The sequence below is a fragment of the Leucoraja erinacea genome, chromosome 1, assembly GCF_028641065.1.
Source record: "Leucoraja erinacea ecotype New England chromosome 1, Leri_hhj_1, whole genome shotgun sequence".
Lineage (NCBI taxonomy): Eukaryota > Metazoa > Chordata > Chondrichthyes > Rajiformes > Rajidae > Leucoraja > Leucoraja erinaceus.
The window spans coordinates 103,067,574-103,091,061 of NC_073377.1; the positions used below are offsets into that span (position 1 = coordinate 103,067,574).

At 43.1% G+C, this 23,488-nt stretch overlaps 1 protein-coding gene across 2 annotated transcripts in view; it reads left to right on the forward strand.

Annotated features, from left to right (window-relative positions):
• The window catches only part of prdm5 (PR domain containing 5), a 290,483-nt gene that overhangs the window by 5,551 nt on the left and 261,444 nt on the right, over positions 1-23,488 (forward strand). For both annotated transcript variants that reach the window (XM_055640489.1, XM_055640479.1), the window contains exon 2: positions 16,827-16,910. In XM_055640489.1, coding sequence (XP_055496464.1) covers positions 16,827-16,910 — 84 coding nt within the window. The remainder of the gene's footprint in view (positions 1-16,826; positions 16,911-23,488) is intronic.

The following is a 23,488-nucleotide window of genomic DNA, read 5'->3' on the forward strand; positions in this document are numbered from 1 at the left end:
GACGGGATGTTCATAAATCTGTGGGTGATGTTTATTGTTGTGACAGTACTTCCCATTTCTTGATGACACCAAGTACTAGTTTTTGGTGGACTGTCTGTGGGCCGCTGAAATAATATCCACTGCTCAGTCCGTCAGTCCCAGGTGTAGTAGAGGTGCTTTCAAACTCTACAAATTAATAGGTTTATATAATTATGACATGGGTAACTTCCCCTTGTTGCGGGATGAACCAGTAAATTAGGTCTATGATGGATGGTGATGCATGGTTCTAATACCATGTCGAGTATCACCGGGACCCATGGTTGAGTAGGCCAATCGGGTACTATCAAAATACCAGATGCGGAGTCTTGCTGTATATTCCTAAATACCCGACTGATGAGGCAGAAAGGAGGGAATGTATAAATAAACAATCCCCCAATGCAGCGATAATGCATCTGTTGCCACTGCCCCAGGTTCTGGTTCCCATGAACATAATTAGATAGCTGGTGTGCGCCTGGATGCGAATAGGTCGATATCTGGTGTTCCATTCCGTGCTGAAATTTCAGCAAATACATTTTTATCCAACATCCATTCAGTGTTTTCATTGAATTTGCGTGACTTGTTGTCTGCCACTAAATTTAGTTTACCTGGTAAGTAGGTAGCTGATATCCAAATATCTCTCTCTGGATACACTATTGCCAAATTGTGTTGGCCAGATTGTCACATAATGTCGATTTGTTTCCACCCATATGGGTGATATATGCTACCACGGTGGTGTTGTCAATTTGTAGTCTAACATGCTGGTGATATAACCCAGAACAATATGACTTAAGGCCATGGAATGCACTTAACATTCCCAGGTAGTTTATGCACAGTGTTTGTAATAATGATGCCTCCTGTGCATTCCATCTCCCCCACAGCTGGAGATGGAATTGGTAGCAACCCATCCAAGTGCACTGGCATCAGTTTGTAGTTCCATAGACAGGTAGCTGATAATGTTTGGAATGGAACAATGCCTAATGTTATCTTTCCACCATTTTAGTTCCATTATGGCCTCTGTTGGTAGCTTCATTGGTCTGTCAAAATGACCACCATAATTTTTGAGTGCTCGTATTTTAGCCCTCTGTAATTTTTGATAATGTAAAGGTCCGATTTGTGTGGCTGGAAACGCAGCCACTATAATGCCAATTATTCTTGCTACCAGTCTGATGGATGGTTTTGTGATGTCAATGATTTTGCTGCAAGCCTCCATGAAGGCTGTAACCTTTTCTTTCGGCAAAGTCACTGACATGTGAACTGAGTTAAGGGTGAACCCCAGATGATCCATTGTGTTAAATAACATCTATGGTCACCTCTAATGGGTACTGTATAGTAAGCATCTTTTAAAACGATGCTTGCCATGTAGTAACCTAGGAAATCAATTGCTTAGCAGTAACAAAGGATTCCATCTAGTCATGAATATACAGTACGAAAGTATTCAAATTAGTCAAATCTATGATGATGCGGCAACCACCATCTTGTTTATGATAAAGATTTTGGACTCGAATTCCTGTGATTCGTGTTGGGTTTTCCTCCATTACTCCTTTTTTATAAGGCCACTGTAGTTCAGCATGCGCTTTTGATTTTTCTTTGCCTGTAAGCATGAACATTCGGTTCGGTACATGTTGATCTGGAGGATTATGTTTTTGTATAAATTCTGTAGTATAACCCTATACTTCTGAAAATATAAGTGTCGGTAGTTAATTTATTCCATGCATCCAGATAGAATTGTAATCTCCCACCAACCTCATAAGGAACCAGACCCACCTACCTCCATGGTTACTATTGGTAGGTTTGTTACTTTTTCGGCATCCTCCGTGGACGTTGAGGCGCCGGTGTCTGGATCTGTAGTTGGGTCGGTGTTGAGGGTTAGCGCATTCCCCAGGAAGGCCGGTCTGGGCCATGGCCTAAAAAGACCAATGTTGATTGTTTCTGGCCTTTGAACTTTCACCAGTTTGTCTTGGCCGACTGGGGTGCTTTTTCATGGCTGAAGTAGTTTTTAGACGTTGCTTTAATGAGCCCCAGGGTTTTACCCTCTTCGTCAAGTTATTTTACCTGTTTTGATAAGTTGCCTCCAAATAGTAATATTGGTGGTTTGGAGGTTCCAGGTTTGCATAGGCCTGCAAATTAGGGTCTAAAGCCGGTTGGATGGCACTTCTTCCTAATGCTGTTTACTCGTATTGGTAGTTGCAAAATAAAGCCAGTGCATCCTTGTGATCTTGTGTCATGTCTTTTTTGTTTATTGTGCGGGCAAAAACCGTAATTCCCGCTGTTAGGACTTTCAGAACTTTCTGTAGTTTCAAGTCCCTGGCTCTGATTGAGGCTCCGACATGTTTTCAAATACACTGGTTGACACTGGGAACATTCAGTGTTTTGCAGTTCCCTGCAGGTAAGTGTCTTGATGTGGTGTCCAATAATGCCTGTCCTTATAGCTGGTTGAATGACAAGTAGTCGATACTTGCTGCTATTTTAGGTTCCAGGTTTTGGCCAGTTTGGTCGGGTTGAATAAACTGGGACACCATATCCAACAGGTTTTCTTGCACCCCATGTGCACTAGGGGTATGTTCTGCACCCCTCTTCAGGGTCAGCCCAGAATTGACCCCCTGTACTCCCCTCTGATGAGGGAGAAACACTGTGCAGCCCTACAAGAGGTACTGCTGTAGGACTTACTAGCTGCCCACTGTGACTAGTCTCCATCTCCCGGAGCCTGTCACTTTGGAGTATTTGCTCCAACAGCCACTCCAACTGGCTCCAATGCTCTCGGGCACTGGCCACTCGCGGCTGCTGCAGTTCCTGCAGCCGCTCCAACCGGCTCCATGCTCACGGGGACTGGCCATCGCGGCTGCTCCTGAAGTCGCTCCTGCTTCAGTTCCTGCAGCCGCTCCAACTGGCTCCAATGCTCACGGGCACTGGCCGTCACGGCTGCTCTTGTTCCCTGCTCCCAGCCGCTTCAACCGGCTCCAATGTGCACGGGCACTGGCCGCTCGCGGCTGCTGCTGAAGCCGCTCCAACTGGCTATTCAGAGTCGGACTCATCGGAGTCAACGACTAGTTAGTTTTTTGCTTCGCTCTACCGCCCGGCCGTGGCCGGTGCGGGAGTGAAGTCGGGCACAGCTGTTCCCATTTCGGGAGATTGGCGTGCCGTTGGCTGCTGCTGCCGGCTGCCCGCAACTCCGCGGTTCTCCCCCGCCAGCTTTTTCGCAGCCTTTGTGGATCTGGTCCATGTCTCCACCTGTAAGGTAAGTGGAAAGAACGCAGAGTCTCCTTACCTGCTGTTCGCGGCTTTCAAATTCTGCCGCTAATGGGAACGTCGTTCCACCTGCTGTGACTCGTTGCAATGCGTGTAGCGATATGGCACGTATGCGTCCTGGCGGGGTTCTTCACGTAGTCACGCGCGTGACTCCGAAGTAAAATATTGTACCGCTGCTGATAACCCAAAATTCCACCGACCCTGGTTGTGTGGCAATAAATTCTATCAAATCAATTCTATCAAATATATCCTGTAGGAGGGGGGGGGGGTGAGTGTAGTTCCCATAGTGCATTCATCCGAATGCACTACTCTCTGCAGAGCCTTCCTGTCCTGGGCAGAGCTGTTCCCAAACCAGATTGAGATGGTGCCGGACAAAATGCTTTCTACAGCCCCAGAGTAGAAGCACTGAAGGATCCTCAGAGGGAACCCCGCTCTGGACCACTTGGACAACAAAAACTCATATGTTAGGCTATTATTCATTGACTACAGCTCAGCGTTTAATCCGATCATCCCCTCCAAGCTGGTTACCAAGCTCTCAAATCTGGGTCTCTGCGCATCCCTCTGCAAATGCATCCTCGACTTCCTCATCCATAGACCACAGTTTGTCCGTATTGGTGGGAATGTGTCATCCTCGATAACAATCAGCACGGGAGCACCTCAAGACTGCGTGCTCATCCCCTTGCTGTACTCGCTCTATACTCATGACTGCGTAGCCGGTCATAGTGCAAACTCCATCATCAGAGTTCGCCGACCACACCACTGTTGTGGGACGAATCACTGATGGTAACGAGTCAGAGTATAGAAGCGAGTCAACTGACTGACCAAATGGTGCTAGCACAATCACCTGGCTTTCCACACCAGCAAAACCAAGGAACTGATTGTGGACTTTGGAAGGGGTAGGATAGGGACCCACAATCCTGTTTATATCAACGGGATGATGGTGGAAAGGATCAAGAACTGCAAATTCCTGGGCGTGCATATTTCTAAAGATCTTTCCTGGTTCCAGCACACTGATGCAATTCTACTTCCTGAGGAGATTACGCAGTCAGTATGTCAAAGAGGACTTTCTCGAACTTCTACAGGTGCACAGTAGAGAGCATGCTGACCGGTTGCATCGTGGCTTGGTTCGGCTACTTGAGCGTCTGGGAGCGGAAAAGAATGCAGAAAGTTGTGACCACTGCCCAATCCATCATCAGCTCTGACCTCCCCACCATCGAGGGGATCTATCGCAGTCGCTGCCTTAAAAAGGCTGCCAACATCATCAAGGACCCACACCATCCTGGCCACACACTCATCTCTCCGCTGCAATCGGGTAGAAGGTACAGGTGCCTGAAATCTGGTACATCCAGGTTCATGAACAGCTTATTCCCCACAACCATCAGGCTATTTAACTCGCCATCAAACAAACTCTGAACTATAACAGCCTATTGCACTTTATCTGTTTATTTATGTGTATATATATATATATATATATATATATATATGGCCTATGCTATGACACTGAACTGTTCTGTATTTATGCTTACTATATTCTGTTGTGCTGCAGCAAGCAAGAATTTAATTGTCCTATCTGTGACACATGACAATAAACTCTCTTGACTTGACTTGACTTGACTTGAATTTCCTCAGCTGCCTGATGTGGTAAAGTTGCTGCCTTGCCGTACTCACCAGTGCGGCAGTGTGTGTTGTACATGTCAGATCCTCTGTGATGTGGACTCCCAGGTATTTAAAGCAGCTCACCCTATCCACAGTAGTCCCATTTATCTCCAGTGGCGTGTACGTCCGAGGATGTTGAGCCCTTCTAAAGTCCACAATCAGCTCCTTAGTTTGTGTGATATTCAAGAGGAGGCTGTTGTCATAACACCAGAGTGCCACATCAGCCACCTCCTCCCGGTAGGCCTTCTCATCATTATCGGAGATCAGGCCCACCACCACAGTGTCATCAGCAAACTTGATGATGGAGTTGGATCTGAACCTGGCCACACAGTCATGTGTGTACAGGGAGTACAGTAGGGGGCTGAGGGTGCAACCCTGGGGGGATCCTGTGTTCGGGGTGAGGGGGTTGGAGGTATGTCTCCCCATCTTGACCACCTGGGGCCTGGCGTTGAGAATGCCCAGGACCCAGGCACACAGGGGAGTGTTCAGTCCCAGTTCCAGCAGCTTCTCAGCATGTCTGGTGGGGACTATGGTATTGAAAGCTGAACTGAAATCAATGAACAGCATCCTCACGTAGCCCCCCTTCTGGCTGTCGAGATGAGAGAGAGCGGTGTGCAAAACCTGGGAGATCGGATCATCCGTGGATCTGTTCGGACGGTATGCAAACTGCAGCGGGTCCATGGTACGAGGGAGGAAGGCGCAGATGTGGTTCTTGAACAGCCTCTAGAAGCATTTAATGTCTACTGAGGTGAGGGTCACCGGTCGGTAGTCATTCAAGTAAGCTGGAGCGGCATTCTTAGGCACTGGTACAATAGTGGATCTTTTGAAGCAGGCAGGGAGCACGGACTTGGCTAGGGAGAGGTTGAATATTGTGGTGAGCAGTGGAGCAAGCTGAGTATGCTTATGTAGCTGAGTAAGTATAATTTTATGGATGAGAAATTGTGTTCAACCAATTGATGACTTCTTTGACAAAGTAACTAGCGTGCTAGATAACAAGGAAGCTAATGGATGTAGCAAGTTTTGTTATGCAATATTTGGTCTGTGAAGTGCCCCATAAGAGATTACCGCATTAGATAAGCACCTGTGGCCTTGAACGTAACAGGTTAAGTCCAGGAGATCAGATATGGGGCTTACACAAAAAAGCTGGAGAAACTCAGCGGGTGCAGCAGCATCTATGGAGCGAAGGAAATAGGCAACGTTTCGGGCCGAAACCCTTCTTCAGACATCTGCAGTTCCCTCTTAAACATAAGATATGGGGCTTTATGTGTGGGCCAGATATATTGTCAGTGCAGGGGGGCTAGGAGCAAGGTTAAATGTGAATCCAGAGTCAAGGTCTGGAATAGTACTAGGTGTGCAGTCAAAGCTGGGAAAATGGGAGTGTTCAGCACTGGGGACCTAAGCAGGTAAGCAGCTATGATCAGGGTAGAATAGGGGACCAGGTGTAAGGCTGGACTCGGGGTCAGGAATGAGAGAAGGTATGCAACTGGAGTCAGGGTCAGGAGTAGTACCAGGTGTGCAGTGAGACCCAGGTTGGTCAAGTGCTTGATTATAATCTGATTTCCATACATGAATACACTAAAATCATTCACATGCTGCACCTGATGATCATAGCCTGGCTCTACTGTGGAATATAATCAGGAATGTAATTAGGAATATAATTTAGCCTAACCTTATTCATAGCTAATCCAATTTAAAGCATAAATATTGCATTCAAGTGTAAGTTAAACATACTTTAAGCTACAGTATGCACCAGATTGCACAATTTCAAGCTGAAAAATGCAAAAGACCCGTACCAATGGGAGGGGGGACACCTCCTTCCCACACCCTCCCTCCCCTACTATCCCCCCCCCCTTCAGGTCATCAGCTAGGGAGGTGCCGGCACTCCCGGTTGGAGGGTTGGGGGGGGGAGGGCTGCTCTGGTAGTTATTTATAGTCCGTAACCCCTGCCAAAGGCGTCTGGTGTCCCGCTGCTCCATCTGCAACTACATCCTGTCCCTGTACCTCCTTTTTGTGTCCTTCCGCTTTGTTCTATCTAACCCTCTCCCACTTTCTCTGCAATGGAACCGACTTAATACTCTCTTTTTGCTAGTTCTGACATTGATTACTTAACCAGATATGTTAACGTTGTTTCTCTTCCCACAGATGCTGCCTGACCTGTTGAGTTCAGTATTTTCAAAATTACTGCTTCTCACTACAGGTGCACAACCTTTTATCCGAAAGCCTTGGGACCAGACACTTTTCGTAATTCAGAATTTTTCGGCTTTCGGAATGGAAGATTTTTAGCGTAGATTTTAACGGCTGGCTCAGTGGTAGAGTGCTCGGCTCATATCCGCAAGGTCGCGAGTTTGCGCCTCGATCCCGGCAGTTACTCGATCGCGAGTTTGAGTCTTCAATGTAGTTTTTTCTTGCAGAATAGGAGAGAATAGGGAGGGTTAGGCTGGGATCATTCTCTGCGAGATAATCTTAGTGCGGGAGACAAGTGTAGGAGAGGTGTACTGAGTGTGTGGGCAGAACTTTGGAAGTGATTGCCCACCATTCTCAAAAGCCGCTGTGTCTCCCTGTCCCTCCAACTCCAGAGGAATCCGCTGCCCGATGGGCCGCTACGGCGACAAGTGGCAGTTCGCCCACAGCCCGAACTGCGCCCCCTCATCCGCAACCCGGGTTCCTCTGGAGTTGGAGCGGGGCTGGGCTAGAGTTGTTGCTGGCTGTGAGTCTCTGGGATCTCCGTGCTTGCAGTGGGCCTGGGGGTCGGTGTCCCGATGAGGGGGCGCAGCTCGGGCTGTGGGTGAACTGCCACTTGTCGCTGTAGCGGCAAATCGGGGAGCGGCTTCTGGTGGTCCTGACGTCTCTCAGCTCCTGTCCAGGGGGGTGGCCGGAGACGTCAGGACCAACAGGAACCTGCTCCCCGATGCGCCGCTACAGCGACAAGTCGCAGTTCGCCCACAGCCCGAGCTGCGCCCCCTCATCCGCAACCCGGGTTCCTCTGGAGCTGGAGCGGGGCTGGGCTGCTGCTGGCTGTGAGTCTCTGGGATATCCGTGCTTGCAGTCGGTGTCCCGTTGGTCCTGACGTCTCCGGTCACCTCCCTGGAATGGAGCTGAGACTGGGAACTGTACCGCCCTTGCCCCCACCCTCTGCAACTGCAAACAACTCCACAGTTCCCAGTCTCAGCTCCTGTACAGGGGGTGGCCGGAGACGTCACAGCCCGAGCTGCGCCCCCTCATCCGCAACCTCAAGACCAAGACGCACCTTGCACATCATCAGCTTCGGTCCCTACGGGGAGCGTGTTCCTCTGGAATTGGAACGGGGCTGGGCTGCTGCCTGGCTGTGGGTCTCTGGGATCTCCGTGCTTGCAGTGGGCCTGGGGGCCGGAGTCCCGTTGGTCCTGACGTCTCCGGTGATTGGCACTAGCTCCGACGTGAAGACAGTGCAAAACCCCCGCGCCGGTGCAATGGGCGGGGAGCTGGAGAGGGGAGGGAAGGGGTCACACATATGGCCGGGAAGCAGAGGGGTGTAGGTGGGGTGAAACTTAAGGGAGCGACAATTTGCTGCTGCCTGCCCGCTGAGTTAAAAAGTTCTCATGCAAGACTCACGATACACTGTGTATTGTGAGTCTACCGTGGGAACTTTTTAACTCAGCGGCAGGCAGCAGCAGATTGTCAATTATTAACCCTCCCGCGCAATATACCCTCACCTTCTCTTTTATGAATGGGGATTTAGTTCCCCTTTCTTCGAGGACCGACCGGAGGTTCCACTGTCACCTCTGCGGGCCGCCCTCGGTGAACGTTTTCAAGGACCTTTCTTCAAGGACTAAAAAAATGTCGCTATTCGGAGGCTTTCGTTATTTGGAACTTCGGATAAAAGGTTGTGCACCTGTATATATTTATAGGGGCAGTTTATACCAACCTGGTTTTCACAAATAGCTTTTTGGTTCTCATTGTTATCATCCCCTTCAGGTTAAAGGGATAGATTAAGAATGTACACCAAACTAAACTGCATAATTCTCTTTGTATTTTCAGTTAGGGTGCCATTAAAATCATAATTGAAGACATTTTACAGTGTGGTCTCTTAACTATTTGCTATTTATTGAGGAAGGATCAACAATTTCAATAAGTTGAAACCAAGCAGCTAAATGAAAAATTCTAGCAACATTGCTTATGGCCATGCAAACAGATGGCTGTGATCCCTCTGAGAATGTAGCAATTTCCCATTTTACACTCAAGTGCCATTCTAGATGGTTATCTGGGATGGGATGCAAGCCATCAAAGCTTGAATCTGGTAAAAAAAAAACACGACAATTGTAGAATTAAGGATTATGAAATCCCTTGCTTCAAAACTTGCAAAAAGAGAGTATAAGTCCATGTTCAGTTGCACAGAAAGTGGAAGAGGGTTAGATAGGACAAAGCGTAAATCTCTGAATTTAGACTGGATTTTGTAAGCAAATGTACACACATCTGATAGTGATGGAAGGAGAATGCTTTATGCAATTCAAGACCAGCAGGGTGGCAATTGGAACTCTGGATTTCACTTCAATGATCCCAGTCTTAGCACAATTCAGCTGCCCTGGCCTGGAATACCTGTTTACAAAATGCTGTCTCTTGGCATTCCTCATATTACCCAAATCAACGCCAAGGTGGCACTGGAAGAATTATACTCCAGTATTAACATTCTAGAGACAGTGAACGTTGATGCCTTGTGCACTATCACCAGTTACTTCAATCAAGTAAACAGTAGGAAAAGTACTCTCCCAATACCATCATGTCTCCTGCCTCACATGGGGTGTTAACACTCTTGATCACTCCTGATCCATCATCAGTTACAGCTATCACTCCATCCGTCACCCTCATTTGGGCAGTCTAATCATTCGTTGATGCTGCTTCTGCTGGCTTACAGCCAGAGACTGAAATGTGTGGCACCAGCAAAAAGATGAATACAGCAGTGAGTGGTCTGTGAGGACGAGGGTTTACTTCAGGACTGCTTTGAGCTACTGGACTGGACCTTATTCATGACCATTCAACTGAATGTATATACCCCAGTCCTCACCAGTTTCACCAAGAAATGCATTGTCGATTGAATTCCAACAAAGACAATTAAGGTTTATCCCAACCAGAAACATCGGCTGCACAGGGAGGTTCGCTCTCTGCTAAAGTCCAGATCCGAAAGTTTCAAGAAGTTTGATCTTGCACTGTACAACAAAGCCAAGTATGATTTTTGCAAGGCTATCAGGGATTCCAAGAGAGATTTTCAAAATAAGCTGGAAGTTTATTTTAATCAAGTGGTAGGATCTGAATACCATCATGTGCTACAAGCCAAAGTCGGGGCCAATCTCTGGTGATGGAGGACCTGGATGACTTTCATGCTTTCGACTGCCTGACCCTGCGAAGAGGGATGAACACAGCCTCGCCCATCATGGATATCAAGTTCATCTATCCCATCACATCTATCCCATCTTCACAGTGCTCTGCATCAGGACGGCAGGAAGTATTGTCAAGGATGTCGGACACCTAACCATTCCTTTTTCTTCTACCTTCTTGGAGAAGATCCAGGCAATGGAAAACCCAGACAACCAGACTTAAGAATCCTTGTTTTTATAACATGATTTTTTATAATGCAAGGTTTTTCAATACATGGTAACTACTGTGTTAGAGCAGACTATGGTATGGTAACTACCATAAAATGGTTACTACCTATACTCATAACTCTACCTCATTTGGTTATTCTGTTATTGTACTTGTTATTGTACTGTTACCGTCCTGCGGTCTGCGGTGCTTCTGGCTGCGGCGCCAACTTTAAAACTCCGACCGCCGGCCTGCGGCCTACACCAACCTGAAGCCGCGGTCTCTGGTGGGGAGGCGCCGATTCAGGACTTTCCTGGACTTTTTACCTTGTCTGCACATCTGGACGCCCGCAGCGACGGCTGCGGAGTGTTGAGGTCCCGACCACGGGGGAAAGTGAAGGAGGACTGGCCAATTTTTGTGCCTTCCACCACAGTGATGAATGCTGTGGTGGATGTTTGTGTTAAATTGTTATTGTGTATTTGTGTGTTCTTTATCATTGTACCGCTGCTGGAAACATTCTTTTAAAATATTTTAAAATACTTATTTATTATTTTTACTAATAAGTGTACATATGTGTCAATGGTTGTCGTGTTTGTATTTTTTAACCGGAGCAGATGTAATGGAATTTCGTTGCACAGTATTGTGCAATGGCAATAAACGTATTCATTCATACATTCTTCATTCATTCATACATTCATTCATTTCACTTGCACTTTATGTGCAAGTGACGAATAAAACCATATTGTATTGTATTGTATTAATACTCTTTTACACCACTTAGATTTTGTATTACAATCTGGCACCATTCTGCTGTTTTCCTCTCATGTTTGCTATGTTTATCATTACTGTGTGTATACTGTTTACTCTGTGTGCTTTGAGTGAACAAGGACTTTCATTACGCTGGTGTTTATGACAATAAATTAATCATTTCATCTCATCTAATTAATCTCTATCTTTAAAGTGAAAATAAAAAAAAAGAAGTTGTACATAAAATGTATTATGAAAATATATATTAGGCACTTTGGTGCCATATGACTGTACTTACTTCTAATAAAATAAAATATTTAAAGTGAATTCCACCAACGAGGAACACACAAGGTTGCTTAAGTTTATTTTAGGCTCGCAGGAGATGTTTTTCTGTTTGTTTGTGCACATATTTATCAAATTGATCATTGAACCATTGGTCAGCAGGGGAAACAGTTCTCTAAACAGCAGTGCAGTATGGCAAGGCTGCCCATTTTTATCAAGGAGTAGAGACGTGCTGATTGCACCCATGCTGCCATTTACTGTAAAACCGCTGTCAGAATGCTCTGCTTCACCACTAAATAGTCAGTCACTTGCAGGTCAGTGTCTTGTTCTTCAGGCTATAGTTTGTGTCATGACACATTAATTTTAGGATCATGTTATGCAAGGCTAACGTAAAGGCAAAGAGAAAGGATGGCTGCTCAGAGATCATACCTTTAGGGTTTGGTATTAATAACATTGGGTACATTAATAACATGTAGATAAGCTTTTCCCTTTGAGAATAGGGAAGATTCAAACAAGAGGACATGACTTCAGAATTAAGGGACAGAAGTTTAGGGGTAACATGAGGGGGAACTTCTTTACTCAGAGAGTGGTAGCGGTGTGGAATGAGCTTCCAGTGGAAGTGGTGGAGGCAGGTTCGTTGGTATCATTTAAAAATAAATTGGATAGGCATATGGATGAGAAGGGAATGGAGGGTTATGGTATGAGTGCAGGCAGGTGGGACTAAGGGAAAAAAAGTTGTTAATGCATTTCGTTGTCTCTGTACTGTACATTGACAATGACAATAAATTGAATCATTTCATTTTTTTTTCATTTCATTTTTGTTCGGCACGGACTTGTAGGGCCTAGATGGCCTGTTTCCGTGCTGTAATTGTTATATGGTTATATGGTTATTGGGTAATATAAACTGTAGAAGAGGTATCGGCAATGGCAAAGCAAAACTTAACCACAAGACAAGTCATTGAAGGAGGAAGATAAAGTGAGATTAAGAGGCATCAGGTTTGATGACAGATTATAGAAAGTTAATTTATTTAATATTAGAATGAAGGGGACAAGGAAGCGATGTGATAATGTTTGCTCAAACTAATGAGAGGGTAGAAAAAAATGTTTTCCAGTAGGTTAGCTGATTCTTTGCAATACTGGCCTTTGCACTTCTTCAAAAGTTTCATTATGTTTCAATCTATTATCCACAATCGGTTAATGAGGAAGCACAAATGCAGTGCAGCAAGTATATCATCCTAAATAATTGCTTAAGTCGGTGTTGTTGCTGACTTTTGCAAGATGTTTCCCCTTCTAACAATGTTAGATGATTGGATTCTTTTAATATTTAACTCATTTCAATGTACTTGTGCCACATTTTGAGATTGGCTTATCTTGATTTAGAGATTGTCTCTCCAGTCCACTTGCATTAAGGAGGATACTTAACATAATTCAGTTGTTACCAACATGAACACACTGGCCACTTTCAGCAGAGATTCACCAAGAGTGGAAGCTAAATTTATTTTATTTTGGTGTAGTTCTGGACGCCACATTACAGGGACTCTGTGGAGGCTTAAGAGCGTTCACCAGGATGTTGCCTGGATTAGAGAGTATTATCTATAAGGAAAGGTCAAACTTGGATTGTTTTCTCTGGAGTGTCAGAAAGTGATGGGTGACTTGATAAAAAGTCTATAAAATTATTAGCCATAAATATTGTCTACAGTCAGAATCTGTTTCACATGGTTAAAATATTAGAGGGCAATGATTTAAGATGAATGTGGAAAAATTTAAAGGAGCTTCGCAAAGCAAGTTTGTTACCCAGAGCGTGCCTAGAATCCGCTGCGAAAATAGGTGGTGGAAGCAGATACAATGACAACATTTAAGAGGTACGTGAACAGGCAGGGGATGGAAGGATATAAACCACATGTAAGTAATGGGATTAGTTTATACTGGCATTATGGTGGGCATGTTGTGGTCTGAAGGACCTGTTTCTATGTAGTATGTTCCTATGTTCTATGCTTCCCATGGATAAGATGCATGGTTAATTTTATCATCCCATTTGCTAATGTATTTTGCAGGTTAGGTATTGATCCTGGTGTCTTGTGGCCTTCTTAACTTATTGGTACACCATTAGGCAAATTTACATACTAATTGATCAGAGAACTTTGCAAATTGTTTAGCTCTCCTGTCTCACTTTTATATTCTCTCCATTGTTCTTTTGCTTCAGATGCAAGCATCTAGAAGTTATAATGCCCTTTCAGAACTTTGCTAATATAGCTATGTGATCAGTGTCAAGGTGTAGAAACAGCTCTGGTATGTACGTTTCTCCTCGTGGGTTGACTGAGGCCAGCAAAAGATGAACTCTTTGTATGACTTCTTGAGTGGATCACTGGGATGATCAGTGCTAACTGAAGGCAAAAAAAATGGTATTGCAATACATCGTATCAATGTGTAGCATGACTAAGAATTCTGCTGACACATTATACCTTAGGTGTACACTGCTTAAATGTTGAGCATACTTTTAAGTAATGGATAAAGGAATACTGTAATGCCAACAAAGGCATGGCAATATAGAGAGCATAGCAACAAGATTAGCCAATAAATTGCTTTGAACCAGGTCTACTATTCAATTAAACCATGACTAGTTGTATTTTAACTTAATTTACTTACCGGAGCTGTATAATCGCCAACAAATATCAACAAATCTCACATCACAACAAATATCTGTAAAGTCTTTAAAATCCTCTGGTCACATGCATTTATAGTCATTAAGAGAGAGAATTTCAGATTTCTATTACACCTTGTGCCAAAGATTTTGGAATTCCCTCTTTGGTTTAGTTTAGAGATACAGTGTTGGAACAAGCTCTCAGTCCATTGAGTTCGTGCAAACCAATGATCACCTGTACACTCATTATAATCTACATATTAGGGACAATTTAAAGATGCCAATTAACCTATCAATCTGCATGTCTTTGAAATGTGGGAGAAAACCGGAGCATTGAGAGAAAACCCATGCAGTCACAGTGAGAATATATAAACTTTGTACAGACAGCACCCATCAGGATCGATCCCGGGCCTTTAGTGCTGTAAGGCAGCAACTCTACTGCTGTGCCACTGTGCTGCTCCTTTATGATCTTGTTCCATGTTTAGGATTGTTCTTATTTTGAGACCCCCCAATATGTTGCTTCTCCAACCTCATCTACTGTATCCGGTGCTCCCGGTGTGGGGGTTCCCAGAGACTTTCCCCTGCAATCGCGGGAGATGCAGCATCTGTCTTTACACTTCCTCCCTCGATTTCATCCAGGGTCCCCGATAGTCCTATCAGGTGAGGCAGAGGTTTATTTGCTGCTCTTCCACATGCAAATTGGAGGAACAGTACCTCTTATTTTGCTTGGGCAGCTTACAACCAACTTGGGCAGCTTACAAACCTTCATTTTTCTAATTTCAAGTAATTCCTGCAAACGCCACAATGCACTTCCTCCAGAGATACTGCCTGACCCGTTGAGTTACTCTAGAATTTTGTGTCTACCTTCGGTATAAACAAGCATCTGCAGTTCCTTTGCACACAGTTGTTTTTGAATGTCCATTTTAATCTGAATAATTCACAAGTAAATGGAAACCATTTGCTATTTCTGTTGGTATTGAATTGTTTAAAAAAAACCTTTGGCTTTAATGCAATAGCTTTATATAGGTTTTGGTTATTTTGTTACATATAAATATATTACCATAACATATACAACACTCCTGAAATCAAACACTGTGGATTTTGGTCTCTAAATATTTGGAGTTAATAAAGTTAATTTGAAGATAATAAAGTTAATAAAGTGTCTCTCTTATTGGTACACTTTGGTTTAGTTTATCTAGAATAAGTACTGTTGAATCAATGATGTTTGTAAACATTTTTAACTTTCTTGTTTGTGTTACGTGAGCATTGCTCACACTATGTTGTAAATTCAAATGATTGCTTTGGCATTCTGCCGTCTGGGGGTGGAAGAAAATTACTGACACGTTTTTAAACTCTTTAATGTGTGTATGTGTGTTTACTGAGATCTGTTTTCCAGTTGATGATTGTCTGCAGCATCTGTTTTCTTTTTTTGTTCAATGAACATGTTTCCAATGACACATGGGATATAGGTTGAGACATTTAACAAGCTACTTGACTTAAAGCAGGCATCTAGACCCATCTACATTCTCCAGAGAAGCTGCTTGACCTGCTGAGTTACTCTAGCACTTTATGTCTATTTTTGTATACCAGCACCTCCAGTTCATTATTTCTTCTTCTTCTAAGGAGGCATTGTTTGATTCTAAATAAGACATTTATTTTGGTTTATGTGTGTTGTTGAGATGGTAACTAGAACAAATCTATTATTGAATTTAAGGATTATAGCACATTTGACATCAGAATTTCCTGCTTGATTTTTTAAATGAGATTAATATTTTTCATTCTGGCATTATTTTCTTAACTAGTACCCCTTCCAGAACCATGTCAAATAAGAAATAAGATTGGGGAAAGTAAGGGATTTTGGCCACTGATTCAACTATGTGTGTTATGTACCATAATAATAGGCACTGAAAATATAACTGGGATATTTAGAAAAAGGTGTAGAGTATTCTGAACTGTAAAAATAGAATACTGTGGAATACAGTTTTGCTTTCATGATGACATGTTTCTCTGCAGGCCTATTTGAGTTTTAATTTTGATTTATAATCATTACCTGTTTTAGTATTTTTTAAAAACATGTCTTAAAGCATGATATAAATTAAACACCGAACTAAAAGTGTTAATTCACCAGAGGTGTTTTCCCCCTCTGTAAGCCTTGCTTCATCTCCAATAATTTATTGCAGCAGATGTTTCCTATCTTCATAATTTTATTATTATTGGCTGATATCCCTCACTTACACAGGAGAATAACTACACTTACAGCAAAAAAAAAATGAATGATTAATTTTTAGTGAAATATTTTCAAAGGCTTCTCCAGACAGAATAAAAGCTAAAATAATTTCTCAAACTGTGAGTAATAATCCACAGAAATTGGAAAGCTCAGTAAATCTTCATGCTGACATTTGGCACATTGCTGTTCCTTTCAATTGGAGTTGTGTCTTGTCACAAAAATATAATGACTTCCGTTTGTGAAATACTTGCAACTCATTGACTGCGGATGTTATTGTGATTTATGGTTACTTATTAAAGATAATCAGAACAATATTATTGTAATCTGAGTATCTGTTTTACAAATTTGAAAGTAGAGTCAAATGCAGGTTGGTTTAGATCTGATTTTCCTGTCTCTAGAGATGCAATCTATCATTGTGGAGAGAAAAAAAACCTCCCTCTGTTTTGTTGGCAGGGTGAGAAGTTTGGGCCTTTTGCTGGAGAGAAACGAATGCCTCATGAACTGGATGAAAGCATGGATTCAAGACTGATGTGGGAGGTAGTTGCTCTTATTGCTACATTCAGTTGCATGTTGTAAACCAATTAAAAGAGTTCATCCCAGATCATATGATGTCTACAGATACTGCTCCCTTTCCAGTTCAAGTTTTATTTTCTCTTTACCGTGTGCTCTTTCCCTCCAATATGGGACATTTATAATAATCTCACTTGGGAAACATTTGAAGAACACATCTGGCTCTATGTGATGACATATCAGACATGTAATCTGTATGTCCCTACTTGCAAACCGCATTGAAATGATTGTAGAATGTGGTAACACAGTCCACCTGGGATTGAATGCTTTTTAATGGGTTTGTGTGTTTGCTGATTATTTGGGCCCCTGCGGCAATGTGTATCTTCTTTGGTGGTCTCGGGGATATGAAGAATAAAACAAAGCATGGAAGGTTTTGCCCTGGACTATCTTTTTGCGTGGGGAGGATGAGATGAAGGATGAAATATTTCAAATCATCTTGTGCGTTGTGCAGACAATAAAAACAAAAATCTCATGTTTCTATACACGGCTGTTCCATTATAAGAACAAAAAAAATGGAAGCACAGTGAAATAAGACTGTTGTGCTTGTGTTGTCTTGTGAAATGAGAAGTGGCTCAACAACCTCCTTTTCACAATTATACCTTTTGCTGCTTTTTATCTAGTTAACAATTTTCTTCTTCCATCAAGTATAATTTAGCTGCTAATAAATGATTTTTGGACATCTTCTATTTACTTTTTTATTTGAAACAGGAAAGGCTATGAAAGCAAGTGTAGAGGCGATGGCACATGGGTAAGAATTGTAAAGTGGAGTTATCAAGTGTTATGTGAATATTTTTCATGTAACATTTCCATGTCATTAACTTAATGGACATTATTTAAACAAACACAAAAGTCATTCAAATAGCGGAGTCACAAGATACAAAAAACAAATTGCTGGAGGAACTCAGTGGGTCAAGCACCATCTGCGGAGGCAGAGGAATAGCCAATGTTTTCGGACAAGACTCTTCATCAAGACTTTTAACATAGTGGAGATAGTCAGTATAAAGAAGTGAGAGAGCAGGAGCTGGTAGATGATGGGTGGAACAAGGGGTGGGAGGGGGGAACAAAGGGCTGCAGATTCTGAAATCTGATAGCCCACCAAAATGCCTTTAAGCATTACCTTTCGTTACTTTGTTGGTGTTTAGAATGTGTTTAGATTTAGCCAGATTGGATTTGTCTTTTTTTTTTGAATGGGAAATCCCCTGGGAATTTTCCTCTTTGTATTTAACTGTTTTGTGATCATTTGTCCTGAGCATCACAGCTGGGATGAGGTATCTGAGAAAACAAAGTCGTGGGGGAGGGGGTTAGGGTTGAGGGAAGTGAAGATGTGAGAAGATGAGATCACATTGAAGCTTGTGGTAATGGTGGAGGTTGATATGTCCAATGCAGAAGCTGGTGGGGCGAAAGGTGAGGATTGAATGAACTGGACCGCTGTTCTCTCTGGAAACGGGTGGGATGAGAGCAGCCGTGCAGGAAAAGGAGGATATCTTTGTGAGAGCTCCATAAACTGTTGAAGGATCCAACTCGACTTGCTACATTGTCAGCTTTTAGGCAACCAATTGGATTAAATTTGTGATTTATATGTACTCCAATGTCAAATCCAGACAGCAAACCATAGTCAGCAGATCTCAAGCTAAATGTAGCAGATGGGTCTGTACTCTACAGCATGGCTAGAGTTATAACCATACATTCCTTATGGAGATAAATATTTGTTGTCACACCAAGTGGACCTTTCATCTTGCTGTGCATTAAAAATGGCACACACACACACACCACACACATCACACACACACACACACACACACACACACACACACAGACATTTTGACAGCATTTTCTGCAGCTTTCCCCATATAAAACACAATAATAATAATAATAATAATAATAATACATTTTATTTATTGGGCGCCTTTCAGACATCTCAAGGACACCTTACATAGATTAACAGGAATATAAACATATAATCAGAATAAAATAAATAATAAAGACATCACAGAAACACAAACCAAAAACAGAATTCAGTCTAAAAACAAAAAAATCAAAAACACAATGTGACGAGAGAGCAGCGGCAGCTAAAGCGCGCCAGCGTCCACTCTCCCTTCACGGCAGCCACCTTGCACAAAGACTAACAGGCTTACCATACAGACAAAAAATCATCCCCCCACAATGGTTACCACTGTGAGGGAAGGCACAATGTCCAGTCCCCAACCCCAAGTTCACCCCAAAGTCAAGTCTATTGAGGCCACCGCAATTGCCTCTACGGAGGCCCGATGTTCCTAGCCGTTCTCACCGGGTGGTGTTGCCCCGGCGTTGGGAGAGTCCTCTCAGCGGCTGGGCCACCTGGAACGGCCGCTTTCTAGCTGGAGACCGCGGCTTCCGAAGCCAACAAGGCCGCGCCGGTTTGGAGCTCCCAGGCTCCAGATGTTGAAATCGACGCCGCCCGCTTCGCTCCGCAGACCTGCAGCCCGGAGGTGTTGCTCTCGGCGGTCACATCTCACCGGAGCTCCAGCGCGTCGATCCAGAGCGGCGACCCAGGCAAGGCATCGCCGCTCCGCTCCACGATAGTGCTGTGCCGCCACCGAGGCCGAGGTGCTGGGCGGTCCCCGCCAGGAAACGGCGCTCCAAGCCCGCTGGTAGGCCACGATGACGGGTCGACGGGCAGCCCGGAGAAAAAGCTGCCTCACCGACCAGGTAGGGACCTAGAAGTAAAATTGACCCCTACCCCCCACATTAAAAAGTCCATATCTCCAAACATCACTAAACAGGACTCACTAAAAACTTTAAAAAAAAGCGAATTAAAACGAACAGCTGCTGGTTAGCAGCCGTTCCCCAAGATGGCTCCTCCTAGCTGTTTGATGGCTCCTCCTAGCTGTTCAATGTGCTGGAGTAACTCAGCAGGTCAGGCAGCATCTCTGAAGAACATGGATATGTGGCGTTTTGTTTCGGGACCCTTCTACAATCTCCAGAAAAAGGGTGCCGTCCTGAAATGGCAGCTGTCCATGTTCTCTAGAGGTGCCACCTGGTCCGCTGAGTTACACCAGCATTTTGTGACTTTGCATGGAAATATTACTGTGTGTCATTTTACCCCGAGATTGCTGAATCAATATCTTAGAACATCTAACAGATGAAGTAGCATTATCATTTAGAATGCGCTTGGTTCAAGATTGCACTTGATCATCCCCTTGAGGGCAACTTCAGGTAGATAACAAATGCTCTTATCTTATTCCTGAGTATATATCTTGATAACTTGGCAAGATTTCAGAATTGTGAATTTGGGTATACATTTTAGTAAAGATTTGGTTGTGTGTGGGAAATATAGATGAGAAAACAATGATCTGAAAGGATAATCTTTGAAATTAGGCAGGAGTTCCATATCCGGTAGTGTTATTTTGCCTGTGATACAAAAGTAATAGATCTATCAGCTAGTAATGTTTGCAAATTGAAAATGTGCTAAAAAGATGCAATCCTGGAAATCAGCTCAAGTTTCATGCTGTGCAATGGGCGATTGATTTTCTAACATAATATTTACGCACTATACTGTAAATGCCTAATGAATCTCAAGATATTATGTGCACAAAGTTACCTACAAAATTCAAAATTTATCATGTAACCGTGGAAGATGCTTCCCGACCCGCTGTTACTCCAGCACTCTAATTAAGATTCCAGCATCTGCAGTTCCTTGCGTCTATTGTTGTAATTATGTGTAGAATTCACAGACAGAAAGGCCAGAATGAGAGTGTGAAGGTGAATTAAAGTCAGATTCAATATTGAATGCAGTTCACAAGATTTGAAGAAGTGAAGTCGATTGTTGTGTCAGTTGGAAAGATTGGGTTCTTGCATGGTGGGAAGGGAAGAGGTGTTGCACCTCTGGCAGTTGTATGGAAAAGTGGCCATATGCCAGGGAGTTATAGGTGGGAATGATGGAGTTAGAAAGTGAAATGCAGAAGGATTGATGTCATTAAAATGCTGAAAGGGTAGGGCAATATTGTTATGGTGGTGGAAAATTGTTGGAACTAGCCTCTTTTTTTAGTCTGACCTGCTGGGCATGGTCAAGTAAACCAGGCTATGGAGATTTAAAATGTTAACAATACTTTGCAAAGACAAAGGAGCTGCCTCTGAAGCTTCATCATTTCACCTTACCAGGGAAATTTGCTTTGTTTCACCCTTTGCCCTCATGCACCTTTTAGACAATAGACAATATGTGCAGGATTAGGCAATTCGGCCCTTCGAGCCAGCACCGCCATTCAATGTGATCATGGCTGATCATCCACAATCAGTACCCCGTTCCTGCCTTCTTCCCGTATCCCCCGACTCCGCTATCTTTAAGAGCCCTATCTTGCTCTCTCTAGAAAGTATCCAGAGAACCGGCCACCACCGCCCTCTGAGGGAAAGAATTCCACAGACTCACAATTCTCTGTGTGAAAAAGTGTTTCCTCATCTCCGTTCTAAATGGCTTACCCCTTATTCTTAAACTGTGGCCCCTGTTTCTGGACTCCCCCAACATCGGGAACATGTTTTCCTGCCTTAAGCGTATCCAAACCCTTAATAATCTTATGTTTCAATAAGATATCCTCTCATCCTTCAAAATTCCAGAGTATACAAGCCCAGCATATGACAGCCCAACCATCCCGGGAATTAACCGTGAAGTTACCCTGCACTCCCTCAATAGCAAGAATGTCCTTCCTTAAATTTGGAGACCAAAACTGCACACAATATTCCAGGTGTGGTCTTACTAGGGCCCTGTACAACTGCAGAAGGACCCCTTTGCGAACAATGTTTGTCCATGCAAAGGATGTGGACTTCACCAACACCATTTGTTGCCCATTACAAAATGCCCCCTGAATTAAGTAGTTTGCAAGGTCATTTCAGAGAGTAGTTAAGAGTTAGAGGAGGAAGAAAGTACAGTTGCTGGTTTACTCTGAAGATAGATACAAAATTCTGGAGTAACTCAGCAAGACAGATAGCATTTCTGGAGAGAAGGAATGGGGGACATTTGGGGTTGAGATTCCTCTTCTGACTCTGAAGGGTCTCGACCCTATCTTCAAACGTCAAGATGCTGCCCGTCCTGGACTGGTTCTCCAGAAATTGCTACCCGTCCTGCTAGGGAAGACAGATACCACTAACAAGAGGGTAGCAGTCTAGATGGCTCTTTAAATATAGGAGTTTTCGTGGATAAATGAAAATAGCCTTTTCGAGAGTATTACTGCATGAAAAAAAAGAGGTGGGGGGGGGGGGGGGGGGGGGGGGGGGGGGGGGGGGGGGTGGGTAGTGCACAAGGAAGCTGGCAGCAGAGACCTGGAACTAGATGGCTCTTTAATAAAGATGGCTCCTTAATATCACTGGTCTAAAGTAATGTGAAATATATATTACATTTGTTCTTGCTGCAAAGCGAGCATTTAGTCCCCATTCCTAATTGCTCTTCAATGGACTGGCTTGATTGTTCATTTTTAAGAGAATTTAGGCCAGACTGCACAATGATGACGTAGTTTCTTCCCCGAAGGATACTGGTGAACTGGATTTGTTTTAATGGATAACCTGGTAGTTTTATTTTACATTTCAGATTTTTCATTGAATTTCGCATTGGGTACGATTTGAACATGGACATCAGAAACAATAGTCCAAGCTGCTAGATATTAATCTAGTAATTTAGTTCTAGAATTAACTAACATTAATGTTATTTTATTATCAGAATATATATTTTTTTAATTAGAAGCATTGTACATACATCTTAATCATAATATGCAACATAATACATTTTGTGTACAACCTCTTTTTTTTTCTCTTTTATAAATTTTAACCTATAATAGAAAAAAAAAGAAAAGAGAAAGAGAAGAATCTATGCAAAATTATCAGAACCTATGCAAAATTATTAGAAGACCAAAAACAAAATGTTTACATACTTTCTATCCATCCAGACTGACAGTTCTGATGAAGGAACCCAGGCTTGAATCATTAATTATTTCTTTCCACATATACTGCTGAACTACTGAGTTTTCCCAAGATTTTTGCTATTATTTAAGTATCAGCAGTTTTTGTTGTTGATTTTTTAATTAATGAGAGTTGATCGACACTGCATGTCCATTTAATTATGTAGATTGCCATGGTTTAGTGGATAATTTACCATTAGTTTAGGTTAGTTTATTGTCATGTGTATTGAGGTACAGTGAAAAGCTTTTGTTGCATGCTAACCATTGTGTGCTGGGCGAAGTTGGATATCTTTGGTGATTTTTCATGTCTTGGCTTTCATGAAGTCCATATTGACTTTGTATTTGGTTTTCTGTTCCAATTGTCATCAATCTCTCAATGCTAAATACAAATCCTGGAATAGAGTGTATTAATCATATTTATTTAAATACTAACAAAATAGTATAGTCAGTGATATCTTAGTGAATTTTCTAACTGTATTTTGCACGAAAAGTGGAACGTCAAACCTAAAACAGTATTCTGGACTATCAAAGGCACCAAATCCAACTTTAAATTCCAAAGAGCTGATTGGTGATTTTATAAATAGCTCATTCTAAGCTCCCCCCAGTCTAATTTCAGTCAAT